Raw genomic sequence first — 22,590 nt, 5'->3', positions numbered from 1 at the left:
TTTGAACATACTTTAATATACATGTATATATTGTTATAGGTTCGTGAATCAACAGTGGCCAAGTCTTACTTCTCGACGAAATAAAAATCTGTGAAAGTGAGTTATAGTCCCACTTTTAAAATTTAATATTTTTGGGATGAGAATACATGCAGGTTTTATAAATGATTTACAAAATAGACACAAGTACGTGAAACTACATTCTATGGTTGAATTATCGAAATTGAATATGCCCCTTTTTATTAAGTCTGGTAATCTAAGAATTAGGGAACAGACACCCTAATTGACGCGAATCCTAAAGATAGATCTATTGGGCCTAACAAACCCCATCCAAAGTACCGGATGCTTTAGTACTTCGAAATTTATATCATATCCGAAGGGTGTCCCGGAATGATGGGGATATTCTTATATATGCATCTTGTTAATGTCGGTTACCAGGTGTTCACCATATGAATGATTTTTATCTCTATGTATGGGATGTGTATTGAAATATGAAATCTTGTGGTCTATTGTTACAATTTGATATATATAGGTTAAACCTATAACTCACCAACATTTTTGTTGACGTTTAAAGCATGTTTATTCTCAGGTGAATATTAAGAGCTTCCGCTGTTGCATACTAAAATAAGGACAAGATTTGGAGTCCATGTTTGTATGATATTGTGTAAAAACTGCACTCAAGAAACTGATTTCAATGTAACATATTTGTATTGTAAACCATTATGTAATGGTCGTGTGTAAACAGGATATTTTAGATTATCGTTACTTGATAATCTACGTAAAGCTTTTTAAACCTTTATTTATGAAATAAAGGTTATGGTTTGTTTTAAAAATGAATGCAGTCTTTGAAAAACGTCTCATATAGAGGTCAAAACCTCGCAACGAAATCAATTAATATGGAACGTTTTTAATCAATAAGAACGGGACATTTCAGGAATCGTTACCTGAAGGGGCGATTGATACATGGGATGTTTTAGTTGAAAAATTTCTTAAACAATTCTTTCCTGCATCTAAAGCCGTAAGACTTCAAGCAGAAATTGTTACGTTCACACAGAAGCCAAATGAAACTCTATATGAGGCGTGGACAAGATATGGAAAGTTATTAAGAGGATGTCCGCAACATGGTTTAGACACCTGTCAAATAGTACAAATATTCTACCAAGGATGCGACATCACTACAAGAAAAGACATAGATATAGCAGCTGGTGGTTCTATTATGAAGAAAACCGAAACTGATGCTTACAAAATTATTGATAACACTGCTTCCCACTCACATGAGTGGCACCAAGAAAAAGATATCGTTAGATCATCTAAAGCAGCTAGAGCCGATTCTAGCCATGACTTAGATTCCATTTCCGCAAAGATAGATGCTGTCGAGAGACGAATGGAAAAGATGACTAAAGATATTCACTCAATACGAATTAGTTGTGAGCAGTGTGGAGGACCACATTTGACAAAAGATTGTCTCAGTATTGAATTAACAATGGAACAAAGAGAGAATATTTCATACATAAACCAAAGGCCTGGAAATAATTATCAGAATAATTATCAACCGCCAAGACCGATTTACAATCAAAACCAGAATTATAACCGAAATATTCCATACAACAACCAACAAGGTCCTACCAATCAACAAGTATCTAATAATAGTTACAATCAGCAAAGACCTAATTTTTAAAACAAACCACCACAACAAACCGATGATAAAAAGCCGAATTTAGAAGATATGATGACGAAGCTAGTTGAAACTCAAACGCAATTTTTCACATCTCAGAAACAAACCAATGAACAAAATGCTCAAGCATTTAGAAATCAACAAGCTTCTATTCAAAATCTGGAACAAGAAGTAAGTAACCTAGCAAGGTTAATAGGTGAAAGAAAACCGGGAAGTCTACCTAGTTATACAAATGCTAACCCCCAGAATGAAACAGCTAAAGCCATTACCACAAGAAGTGGTACAACACTTAAACCACCTGAAATACCTGTAACTTCTGATGAAGCTATTCCTACTCCACAAGAACCACAACCTGATCAAGATAAGGAAAAAGAACCGGTAGTTGAAAAGGTTAATGAAGATAACACAGTTAAGGCTAAACCTTATGTTAAACCATACCAACCACCACTTCCTTACTCGAGTAAAATGAAGAAAGAGAAACTTGAAGCCGAGCAATCCAAATTCTTGGATATGTTTAAACAGATAAATGTAAATCTTCCTTTCATTGATGTGATTTCAGGAATGCCTAGATATGCTAAATTCTTGAAAGATCTAATCTCAAATAGAAAGAAAATGGAAGAACTCTCGGCTGTTACTATGAATGCTAATTGTTCAGCAGTGCTGTTGAATAAGATACCAGAAAAATTATCTGATCCAGGAAGTTTCACAATTCCATGTTTTCTGGGTAGTCTTAGTTCAATAGAAGCATTGGCAGACTTAGGTGCTAGTATAAATCTAATGCCGTATTCACTATACGCTAAACTAGACCTTGGAGAATTGAAACCAACCAGAATAAGCATACAACTAGCCGATAGATCAATAAAATATCCTAGAGGGATAATGGAGAACATGCTAGTTAAAGTTGGTACTTTAGTATTTCCAGTAGATTTTGTTGTTCTGGACATGGAAGAAGATTCTCAAGTTCCTCTCATATTAGGAAGACCATTCTTAAACACGGCTAAAGCAATGATAGACGTGTTCGGTAAGAAATTGACCCTAAGTATAGAGGATGAGAGTGTTACCTTTTCAGTTGATAGAGCAATGCAACAACCACAATATGCAGATGATACATGTTATTATATTCAAACTATAGATGCACATGCAGAATTATTAGAAGAATTTCCAGAATTACAAGGAACAGGAGAATGTTCTTTAGGAGAAGGTAATGAACCAATTGATGAAGCTGAAATGTTAGCTACACTTATAGCTAATGGATATGAACCAACAATAGAAGAAATTCAAATGCTAAAAGAAGAAGACAGATATCGATACAAATCATCGATAGAAGAACCTCCGAAATTAGAATTAAAGCCACTTCCAAACCATTTAGAATACGCTTATTTACATGGTGAATCTGAATTACCTGTAATAATATCGTCTTCTCTTACTGAAAATGAGAAATCACAACTCATTTCTGTGTTGAAAGCTCATAAACCAGCCATTGCATGGAAGATTCATGATATTAAAGGAATAAGTCCTTCGTATTGCACACATAAAATCCTTATGGAAGAAGGTCATAAAACGTATGTGCAACGCCAACGAAGACTAAATCCTAATATGCAAGATGTAGTTAAGAAAGAGATTATTAAACTGCTAGATGCAGGTTTAATTTATCCAATTTCTGATAGTCCATGGGTAAGCCCAGTTCAATGCGTGCCTAAGAAGGGTGGCATGACTGTCATTACAAATGAGAAAAATGAGCTTATTCCTACTAGGACTGTAATAGGATGGCGTGTATGTATTGATTATAGAAAATTAAATGACGCCACCAGAAAAGATCACTTTCCCTTACCTTTCATAGATCAAATGTTGGAAAGATTAGCTGGAAATAGTTACTATTGTTTTCTAGATGGATTTTTCGGATATTTTTAAATTCCAATAGCACCCGAAGATCAAGAGAAAACCACATTCACGTGCCCTTATGGTACTTTTGCTTACAAACGCATGCCATTTGGACTTTGCAACGCCCCTGCAACCTTTCAAAGGTGTATGATGGCGATTTTTCACGACATGATAGAAGAATGCATGGAAGTTTTCATGGATGACTTTTCAGTCTTCGGTGATACATTTGAATCATGTCTAGTTAATCTGGAACGAATGCTTATTAGATGCGAACAATCAAATCTAGTTCTTAATTGGGAGAAATGCCATTTTATGATTAAAGAAGGCATCGTTCTTGGTCATAAAATTTCAAAAGAAGGAATTGAAGTGGATAGAGCTAAAGTAGATGTAATTGCTAAACTTCCACATCCCACCAATGTTAGAGGAGTTAGGAGTTTTCTAGGGCATGCCGATTTTTACCGACGTTTCATAAAAGATTTTTCTAAAATTGCCACTCCTTTGAATAAACTCCTAGAAAAGGATGCTCCATTCATCTTTTCAGATGAATGTATCAAATCTTTTAATATTCTTAAAGAAAAACTCACTAATGCGCCGATCATGATAACACCAAATTGGAATCTACCATTTGAACTAATGTGCGATGCAAGTGATTTTGCAATGGGAGCCGTTTTAGGACAAAGGATTGAAAAACGATTTCAACCTATATATTATGCTAGTAAAACGTTACAAGGAGCACAAACGAACTATACAACTACTGAAAAAGAACTCCTTGCTATTGTCTTTGCTTTTGACAAATTTCGATCATATCTCGTTCTAGCAAAAACGGTGGTCTATACCGACCATTCTGCTCTTAGATACCTATTTTCGAAACAAGATGCTAAACCAAGATTAATCCGTTGGATCTTACTCTTACAAGAGTTTGATATTGAAATCCGAGATAAAAGAGGAGCAGAAAATCTCGCCGCTGATCATCTTTCTCGTCTTGAAAATCCTGAGTTAGAAGTTCTAAATGAATCGGCCATACAAGACAACTTTCCTGATGAATATCTATTGAAGATAGATTATAAAGAAATTCCATGGTTTGCAGACTATGCAAACTACTTAGTTTGTGGATTCCTTGAAAAAGGATTATCGTACCAAAGACGAAAGAAATTCTTCAGTGATATAAAACACTATTTTTGGGAAGATCCACATCTGTTTAAAAGTTGTCCCGATGGAATAATACACCGATGTGTATTTGGAGATGAAGCTAGTAAAATTTTAAACCATTGTCACACAGGACCAACAGGAGGGCATTATGGGCCTCAACTAACAGCAAGAAAAGTTTATGATGCTGGATTCTATTGGCCTACAATTTACAAAGACGCACACCTTCTTTGCAAATCCTGTGATGCTTGTCAAAGGGCCGGAAAAATAAGTCAACGTGATGAAATGCCACAAAATGTCATCCAAGTATGTGAAGTATTTGACATTTGGGGTATTGACTTTATGGGTCCATTTCCAAAATCTCATAATAATCTATATATACTCGTAGCCATTGATTATGTATCTAAATGGGCGGAAGCACAAGCTCTCCCAACTAACGATGCACGAGTTGTAGTCAACTTTTTAAAACGTCTTTTTGCAAGGTTTGGAACACCGAAAGCTTTAATAAGTGATCGGGGTACTCATTTCTGTAATAATCAACTTGAGAACGTTCTTAAAAGATATGGAGTAACTCATAAAATCTCCACCGCATATCATCCACAAACAAGTGGACAAGTTGAAAATACCAACCGAGCTCTAAAACGTATTCTAGAGAAAACCGTAGGATCAAATCCGAAGGAATGGTCCATTAAATTGGAGGATGCACTCTGGGCTTTTAGAACAGCCTACAAAACTCCAATTGGAACCACACCTTTTAGACTTGTTTATGGAAAAGCATGTCATCTTCCAGTAGAAATTGAACACAAAGCATTATGGGCTTTGAAGACATGTAATCTTGATTTACATGAAGCCGGACGTCTACGATTAAATCAATTAAACGAATTAGAAGAATTAAGACATGAAGCATACGAAAATTCGTTAATCTATAAGGAAAGAACGGAGAAATGGCATGATAAAAGAATCAGAAGTTCAAAAGAATTTAAAGAAGGAGACAGAGTTCTTCTTTTCAATTCACGATTCAAGCTATTTCCTGAAAAATTGAAATCAAGATGGTCTGGACCATTCATAGTCAAAAGAGTTTTCCCATACGGAACGATAGAATTAATAAATTCAAATGGAATTGAATTTAAAGTTAATGGTCACAGAGTTAAACACTACATAGATAGTCCGATGGAAGTCGACAACGAAGTTAATCACAATTTCGACACCACAGCTAACTAAGTGTGGGGAGAATCAAGTCTTTAAAGGATAATATGTATTTCTGTTAGAGTTAGATTGTCTGTTTTCGTGTAGTTCTCGAAAATGGAACCCGAATGGTCTTTCCCCAGCAGACCCTAAAGAACTAGTCTTCTCCCCCCATTCTGAATTTTTATTTTTTTTAGGAAATGAAGACTGCCTGTGAACTAAACCATGGTCTAATGCTACACGCTTTGATCACTAAACGTAATAATGACACACTTCTGAGTGAAATAGTATCAGTAATCAGAGAAAGAATGGACGGAGTTAGAAAAGAATCCAGATGCGAAGATAATAAGTTACAATTTGGTAAAGGAAAATCAAAATCCGCAGCGAAAAGAAGAGCACGACACCTAGAAAGATGTCACAAATGAGGAAAATGGTCACATGGAGGTAAATGTTCAAATAATCAAACCTATTCAAACACTGAATTTGTTACTTTATGCAGAGACGGACCGTTCATATGTTTAGAAGAAAAGACACTGAATGCTCGAGGTTACGCCTATGTAGCCATGGAAAACCAATTAAACCGACTATCTTATGAATGGGATAGATCATATAACTAAGAAATCTATTTCACAGGTATGTTTGTACAGTTTTTATTTTTATTTTTATTTTTAACCTTTTGATAATAAACGCTAATTTGTTCGCTATAAAGTATTAAATTGGTATTGAATAAAATTAGGTTTGGCGACCGAAATTATTGATATCATTCAAAAATTTATTACATCACTGCGAAATTTAACGTTTATTCTTAAGGTATAAATATCTTTAATCAATCAACTCAAAATATTTCAAAAATTCGTCATGAGTTAAATTAGGTCTTGGAACCGAAATTACTTTACCGAAAAGAGGGGCGCATATTTTGATAATATTTGATTGATTAAAGTGGGATAAAAAGACAAAAAGATTTTTAATTTTATTTTTACCATGTTTTTAAAATTAATATTTAAATCTTAAATTAATATTGTAAACTTTGTAAAAACAATATATTTAAAATTGTAAATATTTGACAAATTAATATAAGTTTGGTGTGAATTTATAATATGAAATTTTAAATTAAGTTTGATGTGAATTTTTAATTTTTAAAAAAAAAATATGAATTTTTAATTTTATACATTTCAAATTTTAAGTTTAGTGTGAATTTTTAATATTAATTTTGAATTTTATATTTAAATTGTGTGAATTTAAAAACAAAAATTTACTTTATATCATTAAGTTAAAAATATGATTTTTAAAATTCGTCGTAAGTTGAAGACTAGGTCTTTGAACCGAAATTGCTTTACCCGAGGGAGGGACGAGAACTTTTATTATCATTATTTTTAATCTTATTGATTTAAAGTATGCCAAAAACATTAAAAAAACAAAAAATCTTAGCTTTTAAAACAATCGCTACAAAAAGATAAATTTTAAAATTTTGTCGAGGGACGGACTAGGACATCGATCCGAAACGACCTCGTCCTAAATAACAAGGGAAACAAAATTTTAAAATTAAGTACTTAATTGTTTTATAAGTTAATGATTATAAAAAAAAAAAATACCAAACTCCGCGACTCGCGGAGTTTGAAGGGGAAATCTCCACGAGTCGCGGAGGGACCAAAATACAGGAAAAAAAATATAAACGCATAACAGATCAGTCCCAACCCAAAACAAAAACATACTGCGAAAAACTGCACGAAAAAAAAACCGAAAAAACACCCCAAAAATCACAATTTTTAACCGTTAATCACCAAATCTTTTACTAAAATCATGTTGAGAAGGATGCTATCTAGGAATTACTCAAGAAAAACGGTAAATTTCTACACCTAAACACCATTTAATCCGAAATTAGTGTTCTTGAGCAATTTTTTTCCCCAATTTGATTTTGATGCTTTTTAGTGTAATTAGGCTTAAATTGTTTATGTATTATGCTTGTATAACCTAGATTGATGCTGTTTAACATGATTAGAAGCCTTAAACTTCAAATTTTGAGTAATCTAGGGTTTGTGTTCTTGAGCAAATTTGGGGCTTTTTGATATAAACAGGTTATGGCCGATTTTTGTCATGAATTGTTGCTAAATTAAGTAGTGTAACATGTTTAGGTAGTTAAATGATCCAAACCTTGAGCCTAAACATGATTTTGAGAATTAAAGTGGACTTTTTCAAATCTAAAATTCATGAACTTGATTTTTGAGAGATAATGCCATTTGAAACTTGTTTAATTGCTAGTAATGATTATTTTGATATGTTATTTGAGTTGAGTGCTTATGAACTTGGCGAACATTTTCGTATATGCTTATTTGAAAAAGTGTAGATTTGATAAAAATGTGAAAATGAGCTTAAGTTTGATATAAATTGATCATGTCATTATAATTATTTTGATTGATGATTTTGCTGACACTAATGCATATTTGGATGCACAAAAAATTGTGTTTGATGTGTTTTGCAGACTGAAAGGGGTGAATCTTCATCCCAAGCTCGCAATGCTCCTGCTGAGAATGCGGAACAACAGGAGGTGGATAACTACTACAAACAGGATATACCTCATCCAGTCATGACATTTTCTGATATGCACTTGGAAGAGTTGCACCCGAACCTAAGATTTGACAGACTTTGGATAGATTATCCAAAGTATCAAAGGGGGTTGCATACGCTTCATTCTAAAGTTGTTGAGGTACCTAGGGTCATAGAATGGGGACCCTTAGATTGGCCGGGCCAATTAGGGAATTACTTGTACAGAGGTATGGTAATTCTACTTTTAATGACTGGGTACATTTATTCACCATGCGTAGACCTGTATATAAAGTATGGTGTGAAGAATTGTTGTGTAGTATAGAATTAAATGATCGGGTAGCTAGTTTAACCGATCGATCTTTTATTAGATTTTTGTTAGGAGGTTCGATGCGCCACATGTCTTTACTAGACATGGCTCAGGCTTTACGTATATATACGCCTGAGGAGTTAGCATCTGCTGATTGTAGAGGGTTGATACTAAACGGTAGAAAGATAGATGAAAATTTTGATACACACGGTGTGTGGAGTCAAATGACAAGCCATCACCGTTTCAAAGGGGGAAATTACTCTTATTTGGATATAGATAGAGCAGAATTAAGAGTGATTCATAGGTTTTTAGCTAATTCGATTACACAAAGAGGTAAGAACAAGGAAAAGGTAAATGAACAGGATTTGTTTTACCATATGTGTATTCGAGACCCACAAAGCGCTGTAAGTATACCATATTGTGTGGGTTATTATTTATAAGCTATGGTTAGGGGGATGAGACCGCATAGCATAATAGGAGGTGGTATTTTTATTACTTTGATTGGTGAATATCTCGGTGTGGATATAAGTCGGGGGGGATTATTAGTAGAAGAACCAGAACCCCGCGATACTATAGGTTTAAATGTATACCATGGTGCGAAAGTTTTGAAGAGGCAAAATAACGCCGCAGTACAATACCATGGTAGACATCCACAGGTTGAGAGAAACCAACAGCAAGGTAATGTAGGAGGGGGAAATGAGATGCAAGAAATGCAAAGGTTTATAGCTTCACAGGAGTACGAAAATGCTAGACATAGAGCATTTGAAGATTGGCAAGTTCATCAGAACCAAATCATAGCTCATTGCCAACATATAGGTAGAAACTATATTCCTACACCAAAACCCATATTCCCTCCTTGGTCTATAGAGATGCAACCACCGTATCCTACGTATAACCCTGCCGAAGCATTCTATAGCACCTATGGTTATGCTTGGAACCCGTATTGGTATCAGTATCATCCATAGTCTACTTAGTTTTTTTTATTTTGTAATTTGTAATGATTGATACGTTTAATACTTATGTTAATATTGTAATAGTTGTTATAATTTTCTAACTTTTATTCTTAGATTTTAATAATTTTTTAATGTGGGGTAATATACCAAACTTCAAAAATATGTATATATGTTTGCAGTTTATCTTATGCACACAACAAGGTAAAACAACGCATTTTCAAAGACTGGCATTAAGTTCAGCAAAAGCAACTAATTTTGACGACAAGATACAAAATATATGTGAAATAACAACAAGACGGAATGAACAAATGATGTGCACCATTTATCATTCAGCAAACAAACGCCAATATATTTGGAAACTTTGGTAAAAATTTAATCATTTTCACACAAATCACCCTCAATAATTTAAATTGTTACTGATTTCTTGCAAATGAGGGCATTGCAAGATCTTAAGTGTGGGAAGGGGTTAAATTCTTTCGGATTTTAAAATTTTTAGCTTAAACACTTGGTTACCATTAAAAATACTAGTAAAGCAGTAGTTGTATTAGAATCTAGTGCTCTCTGATAATAAAGAACAGCCCTAGTCTTATATACTGACTACCCAATTCTAGTAAAATTTTTCAAAATTTTCAATTAAATGAACTCAAAATCATGTTTATACATATTTATGAACGATAAAACTAGGTTTTAACACCGAAATTATTGTTACCTCAGAAAGGACATAAATTGAGAAACAAACCAAAATGTTAAGTTTCATTTAAAATGGAATAGAGGACGATAAAAAGGAAAATAAAAGCCAAGTGTGGGAAAATTTACCAAGTTATTCAATTAAAAACTATCTATCACATATTTCTGTAAAGTTATTGCAGATACTTTTGTTTTGGACGATTTTAATCAGTTTTACCCGATTTACTGTAATACTTTTGAAAGAAGAGATGGATCTACACGATGAATCAATTCCATCATTAAAAGGAAGTAAAGTCTTCCGAAAAAGACACGCGCTTCTTGATTTAGGTCATGAAGTTGTCGTCCAGACCAGCTGTAGGTTGACGAAAAATCTAGAAAAGTCATCTCTAAAATCAGCAGGAAATCCACGGACCTCAGCATCAAACAGGGTCGCCAAGTGGTCAGACTTATCCTAACCATGAGAGGACTGTCTTGTAAAATGAGGAGGATGCCGTGCAAATTAGCTGGATAAGACTAATGAATCAGATCCCCAGAAAGGATAATCTCCTTAAAAATCAAAAATCAGCTTTTAAGACTGATATTACTCAATCCTTGAGATTGACCTTAAAGATTGAGAATTACAAACTCATGGAATTCGATGATATCTAAACTCGAGCTTGAACGAGAAAATATTTTGATCAAAAATATAAACCGATTTGTTTTCTGAAAACCCATTTTCAATGCGTTCATTACCATTGAACGTAAAATCCTAGGAATTCACCTGGAATTCATTAGGTCACCTGAACCAAATCGGGTGTCAACCGTAAGAACGGTGGTTGCATAGTGGTCAAAGACAGGACCTTGTGCCAGACCGAAAAATTATAAGGGTGAGCTTTACTATTGCTCCTACAAAGGATAGTAATTGCGTCCGACACGTTATAGACCATAATTAAAAGCATGTCATGGGACATTGCCTTAACAGTTTCTTGTTCATCGCTTCCTTTACAACCGGACGGTAGTTTGCCGAAAGGTAATATACGGGACAAGTAAACTGGATGTGTTGCTTTCCTAATACAAGGTTAGCAAGTGGGCAACACAAAACCACAAGTGTTGAGCTAAAATTTTCAAATCTAAAACCCACACAAACCCACAAAAATATTTTGCAAACACCGATAAAGGGTTATTCCGGAAAACTTATCTAGGGTAAAAACTAGATTTAATTTTCAAAAGATCAAATGTTTTCATAAAGATCCAATTTTCTTAATGGATCTAAATTTTTATAGTCATGTGGGACTGTAAACCATATCGTTACTACCATTGTTTATACCGCCGTATAGAAATCACTGATGTACAAAGTGTGAAGAATAAAGAAGTGATTCTAGTATTTCAAGACGATATTGCTTGAGGACAAGCAACGCTTAAGTGTGGGAATATTTGATAATGCTAAAAACGAACATATATTTTATAGCATTATTCCTCAAGAAAGACAAGCTTTTAGTTGCAATTGTTCTATTTAAAAGTGATATTCGTTTAAATAATAAAAGGTGAAGACAAAAGACAGATTCAACGAATTGAAGACGCAAACGACCAAAAAGCTCAAAAGTACAAAATACAATCAAAGAGGTTCCAATTATTGATAAGAAACGTCTCGAAATTACAAGAGTACAAGATTCAAAACGCAAAGTACAAGATATTAAATTGTACGCAAGGACGTTCGAAAATCCGGAACCGGAACCAGAGTCAACTCTTAACGCTCGACGCAACGGACTAAAAATTACAAGTTAACTATGTATATAAATATAATATAATATATAATTAATTATATATATATATTATATATATATTATAAACCGTCAGCAAGAAAGACTCCAAAAGGGACTGAGCTGTAATTTCAATCTTCGCGACTCGCGGAGTTTGAAGGCAAAAATGCCGCGAGTCGCGGAACCCCAATTTCTGAAACTCCCTATAAAGCTCGCGCATTCTGATCGTAAAAATTCACCAAATATATCCATCTCTCTATCTATATCGTATATATTTATATTTATATTTTAATTTTAATTTTAATTTTAATTTTAATTCTAATAATAAGGGTATGTTAGCGAATGTTGTAAGGGTGTAAGTCGAAATTCTGTCCGTGTAATGCTACGCTATTTTTAATCATTGTAAGTTATGTTCAACCTTTTTACATTAATGTCTCGTAGCTAAGTTATTATTATGCTTATTTAATCCAAAGTAATCATGATGTTGGGCTAATTACTAAAATTGGGTAATTGGGCTTTGTACCATAATTGGGGTTTGGACAAAAGAACGATACTTGTGGAAATTAGACTATGGGCTATTAATGGGCTTTATATTTGTTTAACTAAATGATAGTTTGTTAATGTTAATATAAAGATTTACAATTGGGCGTCCCTATAAATTACCATATACACTCGATCGGACACGATGGGCGGGGTATTTATATGTACGAATAATCGTTCATTTAACCGGACACGGGAATGGATTAATAGCCACTAGAATAATTAAAACAGGGGTGAAATTATGTACAAGGACACTTGGTATAATTGATAACAAAATATTAAAACCTTGGATTACACTCAGTCGACATCCTGGTGTAATTATTAAACAAAGTATTAAAATCTTGTTACAGTTTAAGTCCCCAATTAGTTGGAATATTTAACTTCGGGTATAAGAATAATTTAACGAGGACACTCGCATTTTATATTTATGACTGATGGACTGTTATGGACAAAAACCAGACGGACATATTAAATAATCCAGGACAAAGGACAATTAACCCATGGGCATAAAACTAAAATCAACACGTCAAACATCATGATTACGGAAGTTTAAATAAGCATAATTCTTTTATTTCATATTTAATTTCCTTTATTTTATATTTAATTGCACTTCTAATTATCGCATTTTTATTGTTATTGTATTTAATTGCACTTTCAATTATCGTACTTTTTAATTATCGCAAGTTTATTTCATCGCACTTTTATTATTCGCAATTTCATTATCGTTATTTACTTTATGCTTTAATTTAAGTCTTGTATTTATTTTTTATATTTTACATTTGGTTTTAACTGCGACTAAAGTTTTAAAATCGACAAACCGGTCATTAAACGGTAAAAACCCCCCTTTATAATAATAATATTACTTATATATATATATATTTGTATTTTTATAAAAGTAAACTAATATAGCGTTAAGCTTTGTTTAAAAAGATTCCCTGTGGAACGAACCGGACTTACTAAAAACTACACTACTGTACGATTAGGTACACTGCCTATAAGTGTTGTAGCAAGGTTTAAGTATATCCATTCTATAAATAAATAAATATCTTGTGTAAAATTGTATCGTATTTAATAGTATTTCCTGCTAAAATTTAATAGTATTTTATACCCCTTAGCTTTGACATCAATTTAATTCAGTTATGGCCCGATACGCACCTATGGAGTGTCAAAGATGGCCAACGTACTACACGCCAATGAGCAAACAAAGATGTTTAAGGTAATCTTATTAAATTAAATATTGATATTGATATTGATATTTTGTTTTATTTGCTCCATTCTTATGATATTTACATTACAATCGAAAAGATGTAAGAAGTAGATAAAACTGTAAAACTTATTGCATCCTGGTGCCATTGCAACCAATCTAATACGTCATCACGCCTTTCTTCAAGGTAGAGATCGATTCTTTATCTAAACATGTTTGTTCATTATTGCATATTATCCTTTTCATATTGTTTCTCGAATCAGGCTTACGGAATTGGGTTGCTAAATACTTTGTGAAAACCATCCCACAGGTTGGTGTTAGACCATTTCTTTATTCAATTCTTAACCGAGTAAATTTTCAAGAAAGTGACCCACATTCTACCCTTTCGAATTTTTGATTTTCAGGGGGAAGCATTGCACCCACAAGTTAGTGACCATTTTGGAGATTGTAACAAAGAGAAGATGAGTTTTATTGAGTTCTTTTACAGCCACAAATGTTTACTTACTTTGTTAGCAGATATTTTATCTCAAAATGATTTTTTTTTGTTCTAACAATATTACATTTGAATATCAATTATTATCTCATGTTACTTCTACTTTACTATAAATATTTTTTAAAAATCCCGCGAATTCGCGAGTCTTTATCTAGTTTAATATAATAAAATAATAATAATAAAAATGAGTAATTATTAAAAAGTGAAAATTTATGTGGTTTATTTTTAACAAGTAAAATGTTAAACAATTATTCTGTAATAACATGTAAAATTATGTGGTTGATTTGTAGTAAGTGACAACAACAACAACAACAAAAATATTATTAATAATAATAGTGTTACTAAAAAGTAAAAAGTTGTATGGTTGATTTGTAACGAATGAAAAGTTTTGTGATTGAATTGTAAAAATGGAAAGTTTAGTGTTTATTTGCAAAGTTAAAAAATTTATTGTTCTTTATTTTTAAAATTTAGAGGGATGTATAAATAAAAAATTGAGTGTTTATTTGTAAAAGTTGAATAGAAGGATAATTAATAATTCGTGTTTTCTTTAGATTTAGTTTAATCTAGTTTTCCATATCTTGAGATTTAGTTGTGATTTTTAGGTAAGTTATGTTTATTTGAACTCATGCACTTTCATTGTGCATTTGTACGTTTTAGTTTTACATTTTTACGATGAATCTCTTCTTTTGTTATACAAGTTTTTTGTCTTTTCGAATGAAAATATTGAATAGAGAAATGGAGCATAGAATGGGTAGTTAGTATGTCCCTGTCATTCTCCCATATATTAAATACCCATCAATTAAGCTAAAAAAAACCTAGTGCATAAAAAAATTAAGTACGAAGCTTCTTCTAATTAACTAATAGCCATTTTTGTCAACCATCTCGTTTAAGTGAGTTTAACACTAGTACTATCTAACATCTATGGAATGATTAATGTAGTTAATTTATCTAACCATACTTAGCTTGTTACACAGCATCATCACGCATCAGCCCCCACATAGGCATCAAAACCTCCATTGGCTACCTTTTTATTGTGTTATTGTCTGTTTTTTAGTCTTTGTGTGCATACAGCATATATGGTATTACTAATATCTTAATTCTTAACCATAATCTCACAAAAATTTCATCTATATACCTCCTCGATATATAATTAACATCCGTGATAGCGTGTGCTCATGGTTTTTCCGTGTATGTAGAAGTGCACATATATATAGGCGTAGTTAGAATTTTAAATTACAGACTCAACTTATTTATAAAGAATAACAATAAAATATTTTATACTTTAATAAAATAATACAGTCTTTCTTTTTTTAACTTAATTTTAAATATAAACTATATCGAACAAAAACATACATTTTCTATTCATTTTATTTTGGTTTCCTTACATTTCTCTATTGTTTCTTATCATTTCCTTTTGTTTTTCTATCATTTTCCTTTCACTACGTTTCATTTCATTCCTAAAAAGGAACAATATGTGTAATGCATTTGTTATTTTATTTACATTTTTTCCATTATATTTTTAATAAAACTTCAGAATACATCATACAATAAAATGTGATATATGTTCATAATTGTGATAGTATGTAACAAATAATAAAAAATATTAAAAATTGTTAAATAAAAGAAATAATTTAAAGGCAGCTTTAGAGAAAGTTAGAAATAATATCAGATTTTTTTTAATTTATATAATAAGATCTTATAATTTATTAGTTGAATTTTTTATGAAATTGTTTATGTGAATAAAATATGAGTTTGGGCTAATCTATATCTATATCTATATATTTATATATTTAAACTAGATGACTTGTCATTAGGTGCATAATTATAGGATATTATGCCAAGTGTAAATTACACATGTCCTTACCACAAATTTTCACAAAATTAATAATGATTAATGAAATAAAGATAATTACATCAAAATTTAAAAATTTGATCAAACATCACGTTAATAAACATAATTTTAGGAGATAAAATACAACTCATTTAGGAATTATGAGTAATTAATATGTACATTTACTTATAATTACTATTTAAGAGCTTAACTAAATTATATGGGATTAGTTGACAATCATATACCGAAATCCACTTGGAGATTCTTTAGTTGACTTCTTTGGTTGACGAAATGCGGAAAGATCGTTAAAAACATCAAAATACAAATTGAACGTAAGTCTTTTTTATGGTCATATAATTATATGCAAATATACTCGTGAGCATTCGGACTATCAAAGTTAATATCATCAAAAGGAGTCATGTCAATAAAGAATAACTCAATAATACATGCATAACAAAATAACAAACTCAAGGACATCTCAAGTTGATTGAATGTTAAAAGAAACAAAAAAAAAACTGACAATATATAAGATACTCTAAAGGTTTCAAGGACACGTAGTTGTAAATAATGCTCAACGCTGGCTCAATGTCAACCACCGATAAATGTTGATAATTTAGGAGGTAGTTCATTTTAATGTTAGCTACTTTGTTTACTACTTATATATTGAATAGATTGATACTGTTTGTCCCATGTTATTTTTCATCATCAAGGAAGAAATGACAATTCTTTATATAAGGACTATAAAATCTATGTCTATCCATGTGAATTTTGAGACGGTTTTGAGTAGCCGTGCAACGTACGGGCTCAAAACCTAGTAAAATATATAGTAGAATGACTAATTATAAAAGATAAATTAAGATCATCAATTAACTGTTGAACTGATTACATAAATTTATCATGAATAGTTAAAATAATTTTCTTGAATTAAAATACTAAATATCTATTTTAAATAATTGAGTTCGGGATGACACAATGCTCTCTCTCCATTAATATATACCCATATTTCCAACAAAGAAAAAACAACCTTTTTGCTTAAGAATCAAATATTTTTCATCATTTCCACTTTTAGAACTGTTTCCGTAAAAGTTATTTTGTGAATTATGTCCCAAATCCGTACAACCTAAACCGTTGGATAAAAGAAAATGTATAAATATTGATTCGATATATCTCGATCTCTCTATAACGATCTAGCTAGATAGATCGATTATTTGACATACACAACACATGGCTCCAATGGTGATAAAGGCGGCTTCATTCAAAGGGTTGTTTTTTATGATATCATCGACTTTGATTATGCTAAAAATAACCTTGTTTTTTATAACATATATACCTTCAACCTCGAAAATGATGATACATGATCATGACCATGATGATCATGATCATGATCTTTTCGCTATGAAACCATCATCTGATCAATCTAAAGTAGTCTTTAATCATGATCATATCTTGACACATGGTCAATACGATGACTATGTTCGGATATTAAAAGACGATGTTGAACGTCCCTTAGTCAACGATGATATGCTCGGTGTCAACGGTGTTTCGTCAGAAAGAGATGGTGGACAAGTTGTGACGGCAAATATTAGTCATGTATTGGTGGTGCACGAGGGAGGTAAACCAGCAGCCAAAGATTCTATACCCTCAAAAGGTAATACTACGTCGTTTAGAATATTATGAGAATTGATATGCTTAATTAGATAGATGAATCTTATGATTGAAAAGGATTAAACAGGGAATTAATAAAAGTGGTAGACTATATATAAGTAAAAATATTCATTAGATTCAGATAACATGAACTAGAAAACTTTCTTGCTCATAGATATATAATAAAATTACTTCTCGGCAGTTTTTAAGTAAAAAGAGCATAGTTTATCTATCTTCATAATTATGAAGATAGTTTTAAAGGTATTTCACAGGGGCAAAAAGTTATTTATCATCAAAGTTTAAGGCAAAAGAAAGATTGTTTTTTTCTCAATTGTTACTGATTTATCATAAGTAATTAAAAAATTGACATAAGGTTTATATGCGTCTTTTCTGCTTAAAATTATTCACACCAAGTCTAAAGCTGGAGGATTCCAAAAGATTAAAATATTACATATTTAAAAAGTATTATGTATTCATGTTACAAGTTTGGTATAACATTCCAGATTTTGACCATGTAAAATCAAAGTTCAGGGCTAATAATTTGATTAGTCAATGCTATGTTTTACAGTAACAAGTTATGGCCATATGTTTTGATGGGCCTATAAATATCAATTCAATTAATAATTAAGGTGTTTGATTGAATATAATAACTACGTATACTTATTATTTCCAATTATATATTTATCAAATATACAAATGTGCTCTGAAAGTAAATATAATGATGCAAACGTCAATAATAATAAGAGGAATGATAAACTCAAATTTTTTTTGGAACAAGTTATATTATGAACAAAATTACCTAAAATCAATGTAAACATATCATTTCTCTACATATTATTATTCATGATGAATAAATAGCTTAATTTAATCAAATTCCATGCCACGTTTAGTTTCCGGCTATTGTGATTTTATTTAAATATACTATAATATGTGTGATAATCAGGGCTAACTCATTATTTTTTAAATTATGAACGTTTAAACTTTTTACATTAACTAGATCCGAGAACCCACCCTTGTGGTCCAGTGGTTCACCCATTTGCACTGGTGCATTGGGATGGGGGTGGGGAGGTCTCAAGTTCGAGTCTCTCCCCTTAAAAATATTCGTGGGATTTATTTCCTGAAAGCCGAATTGCCCCAAGAAGGTTTTACCGACCAGTATTCGGGACCCATGTTTAACCGCCTGCCTCTCGGGATGGTATAAGGTTTGGATCCCTGTAATGTGGTTCAGGTTCCTGCCTGAAAGCGCGTGCGTGTGTGGCAAATGAGAGTATTCGATGCCAACAACTTGCATTCAAAAATAATAATAATAATAATAAACTAGATCCGAGTGTGTATAAAAGAGACATGATCGAAATAGTGAAGACACACAAAACTTTTCGAGTTGTCACCATTCTTGTCATATATCTTTCATACAAATTCAAATTTAACTGGTTTATTAAAAAACTTAAATCCTTATAACTCAAAGAGTTACAAGTTTCTATATTATGGTTATCTTTAGTTTAGATCTCCCTATCTGGTAGAGGTCTTATATTGTCCAGGATATCACTAACGTTCTGATAGTTTATATTGTATTCTGATAGTTTATATTGTAAGCTAAAATCATTTTGTCTTGTTAATAAAACATATCATATCCGCTCCTTATTAAATCATCACTTATCCTTATTAAATCATCACTTAAATAAATGCATTACTGTTTTTTTATAAATTTTGAGGCCTCTCAAAAATTTTGGACTCGGTTGCATAAAAATGCAATTAAATGATTAAATGATTTTCCGTTTATTGGGTCACCTTCAACTTTTTATCATCACGTGCTTTTCTTGTGGAAAATTACACTTTTGTCCCTAATTAGTTGTTAGTATGCTCAATTTAACATATACATTTCGGCCACTTAGGGGCTTGGGTTCAAAGGGTCCAGCATTTGGGCCCAAGTTTGTTATATGCAATTATGCATTCCAACTGTAGATATCTATTTGACTTTTTGTCAATTTCTTTGTTTCAGTAAAGCCTTCCAATGCCAAAGAAGTGTACCATGACAAAGATAACTTCTTAGATAACTACAAACAAATGAACAAAACCATGAAAATATATATTTACCCACACGATAAAACCGACCCGTTCGCCAACGTTCTCTTGCCCGCAAGCGGTTCACCAGGCGGCAACTACGCTAGCGAAAGCTACTTCAAAATCGCGCTCTCAATGAGTCATTTTGTTACACCAGATCCATCTGAAGCAGACCTTTTTTTCTTGCCTTTTTCCATTGCAAGTATGAGACATGATAAGCGAATTGGAACGGGTGGCATTAAAGACTTCATCAAAGATTATATCTCAAGCATTAGTCATAAATATCCGTATTGGAACCGCACAGGTGGCGCTGATCATTTCTACGTTGCGTGTCATTCTATTGGAAGGACTGCGATGGAGAAAGCACCCGAAGTTAGAATCAATGCGATTCAAGCTGTGTGTTCTTCGAGTTATTTCCTGCAGGGGTACAGTGCACATAAAGATGTATCTATACCACAAATATGGCCTAGACCGGGAGTCCGCCCGACTCGTCACCCATCCAAAAGGTATTTTCGCTTAAGGTGTGTTTGGTTTTAGGGCTATTAACAGAAACATCCTTTTTTAACGAACAATAACATTCTGCCAAAAAAAAAAAAACAAAAATTCTACGTAAATTTCATCGCAATTCGCCAACGGATCTTGTGAATTGCGACTGGCTGTTCTTCGGTCATGACCAAAAAAGTTTTGGGCGTGATCTACAATTTATCGGTCACGATCGATATTTCTCGGCTTGCGATTTGCGAATGACCGAGATTTCTAGGTCAGGTCGCTTAGTTGCAAATCGCAATTGTATAATTGTGTCATAACCGATAAATTTTTGGACACGATCGAAAGTTTTCCACACATTATTGAAGGGTCTCAGGTTCGAATCCTGTCTAGCGAATATATTGTGGTGGCCAGAGAAGGGTTGGAAACACTCGGGGAGTAATCCTGTTGGGCTGCGTACATCAGAATATGTGATCGGATTACTCGCTCTCCCGGGTAACCCGAACAGGGAAAACCTTCTACCTACCTTATCGAAAAACTGGAGTCGCTTGCAAATCGCGAGGGCTTTCCTCAATTTTTTTCCCTGGGCAGAATGTCATAGTTTCTGTTAATATCCTCCGGTGTTATCTAATTATGGCAATTTAACTAATAAACATGAATGTTGCAGGGAAACGCTTGCGTTTTACGCTGGAGCCATGAACTCGAGGGTGCGTGAATTTTTGGTACAAACATGGATCAACGATACAGAGATTCGCGTTCATCAAAACCGTCTTAAAACATCTTACTCAGAGTCTTTATTAGGAAGCAAGTTTTGCCTTCACGCCAAAGGTTTTGAAGTGAACACCGCTCGTGTAGGTGACGCAATCTACTACGGCTGTGTTCCTGTTATATTAGCCGACCATTATGAGCTGCCATTTGCGGATATATTGAATTGGAATGATTTCGCAGTTGTTATTTCAACACAAGATATTCCGTTTCTTAAGAGAATACTAAAAAAGACGGTTGATTCGGATGAGTACTTGAAATTGCATACGAATGTATTGAAAGTACAAAAGCATTTTCAGTGGCATAAGAAACCAGTAGATTTCGATACGTTTAATATGGTAATGTTCGAGTTATGGTTAAGGAGGAGTTCAGTTAGGATACATTTGTTCAACTAGAGATCGATTATCGGTTTTTTGTTGCAAACAAACCACCATTTTTCATGCACACTGTAGGTGTAAATTCTTTGAGATTGTTCATGTAAAATGTATTACAGAAAATTTATACATCTGAATCTGAATTGAGTATAAAGTGTACAGACTCGACATTGATAAACTTGATGTCTTATAGTTTCTATAACTATACATTATTCAATTTATCCCCTGCAAATCAGTTTTTTGTTAATATAATTTAACAAATACCATTTGGATATACCATATATGTTTGGTTTTTTTTTTTATTCCAAGTAATGAAAGAATCTAAAACAAGAAAGAATAAGCATGATTAATGAATATTGTGGGAGTAATCAACTTAGAGCAAATGGTTCATCATTTTTTGATTGAAATTTAGTAAATTTCACTTGCCCTCTGAAGATTAAAAAATATTCCATTGCCGGGAATCGAACCCGGGTCTCCTGGGTGAAAGCCAGATATCCTAACCGCTGGACGACAATGGAGTTATACTTATCTGACAATAGTTAACTAATAGTACACATTTTCCAGTTCTACCTTCCGTTTCATTAATTAAATCATGTGAACACAAAAAATATTAAATTTCAATAACAAAATCATGTCGCTTATGTGTACATTTTAATCTTCCTTTCTGAAAATCAAACTTATAAAATACATAATATACATATTTCATTTAACTTTTACTGAATTAAAAAGTCATAACATCAAACTATAACGTTCTCAGCGATGATTAACATGGAAACATATAGTTTCAATTGCCTTCAACCTTTTTCATATTACATTAATAAAGATTTTGTGGATGAAAACTTGAATACACTTTTGCTAAATGATTAACATATTGTTGTTAACTCGCATAGATAATATGTTGTGGTTACTTAATTGTTCAATACCTTTATACACGTTAACGACAACAACAGCCCTTAAGAGCCGGCTTTAGATAAATCATAAAAAAGGCATGTTTATAAAACACGGATATAACTCTAGTTTACAAAGTATATATATCCACCATTAAACACAAAAGTATAGATAGAATATGTATATCACT

The 22,590-nt window shown here is 32.6% G+C and overlaps 1 protein-coding gene and 1 non-coding gene across 2 annotated transcripts; one reads left to right on the top strand and one right to left on the bottom strand.

Moving 5' to 3' along the window:
• Positions 1 to 17,224: 17,224 nt before the first annotated feature.
• LOC139896120 (probable glycosyltransferase At5g03795) lies at positions 17,225 to 21,644 on the top strand. Its single transcript, XM_071878705.1, has 3 exons — positions 17,225 to 17,830; positions 19,826 to 20,393; positions 21,041 to 21,644. The coding sequence occupies exons 1-3, from the start codon at positions 17,407 to 17,409 to the stop codon at positions 21,531 to 21,533; spliced, it is 1,485 nt and encodes a 494-aa protein (XP_071734806.1). The 5' UTR covers positions 17,225 to 17,406; the 3' UTR covers positions 21,534 to 21,644.
• A 314-nt stretch (positions 21,645 to 21,958) lies between these two features.
• Positions 21,959 to 22,030, bottom strand: TRNAE-UUC (transfer RNA glutamic acid (anticodon UUC)). The gene has a single exon. It is a non-coding gene; the product is annotated as a tRNA-Glu (tRNA).
• Positions 22,031 to 22,590: the final 560 nt, after the last annotated feature.

Source organism: Rutidosis leptorrhynchoides, chromosome 3 (assembly GCF_046630445.1).
Source record: "Rutidosis leptorrhynchoides isolate AG116_Rl617_1_P2 chromosome 3, CSIRO_AGI_Rlap_v1, whole genome shotgun sequence".
NCBI classification, from domain to species: Eukaryota; Viridiplantae; Streptophyta; class Magnoliopsida; order Asterales; family Asteraceae; genus Rutidosis; species Rutidosis leptorrhynchoides.
The sequence above is the reverse complement of the archived record's forward strand: the minus strand, read 5'-3'. Positions and strand labels throughout refer to the sequence as shown.

Coding starts and splice junctions, on each gene's coding strand:
- LOC139896120 (XM_071878705.1), top strand. CDS start 17,407: ATGGCTCCAATGGTGATAAAGGCGGCTTCATTCAAAGGGTTGTTTTTT. Junction 17,831..19,825: donor AGATTCTATACCCTCAAAAG/GTAATACTACGT, acceptor TCTTTGTTTCAG/TAAAGCCTTCCAATGCCAAA. Junction 20,394..21,040: donor ACTCGTCACCCATCCAAAAG/GTATTTTCGCTT, acceptor TGAATGTTGCAG/GGAAACGCTTGCGTTTTACG.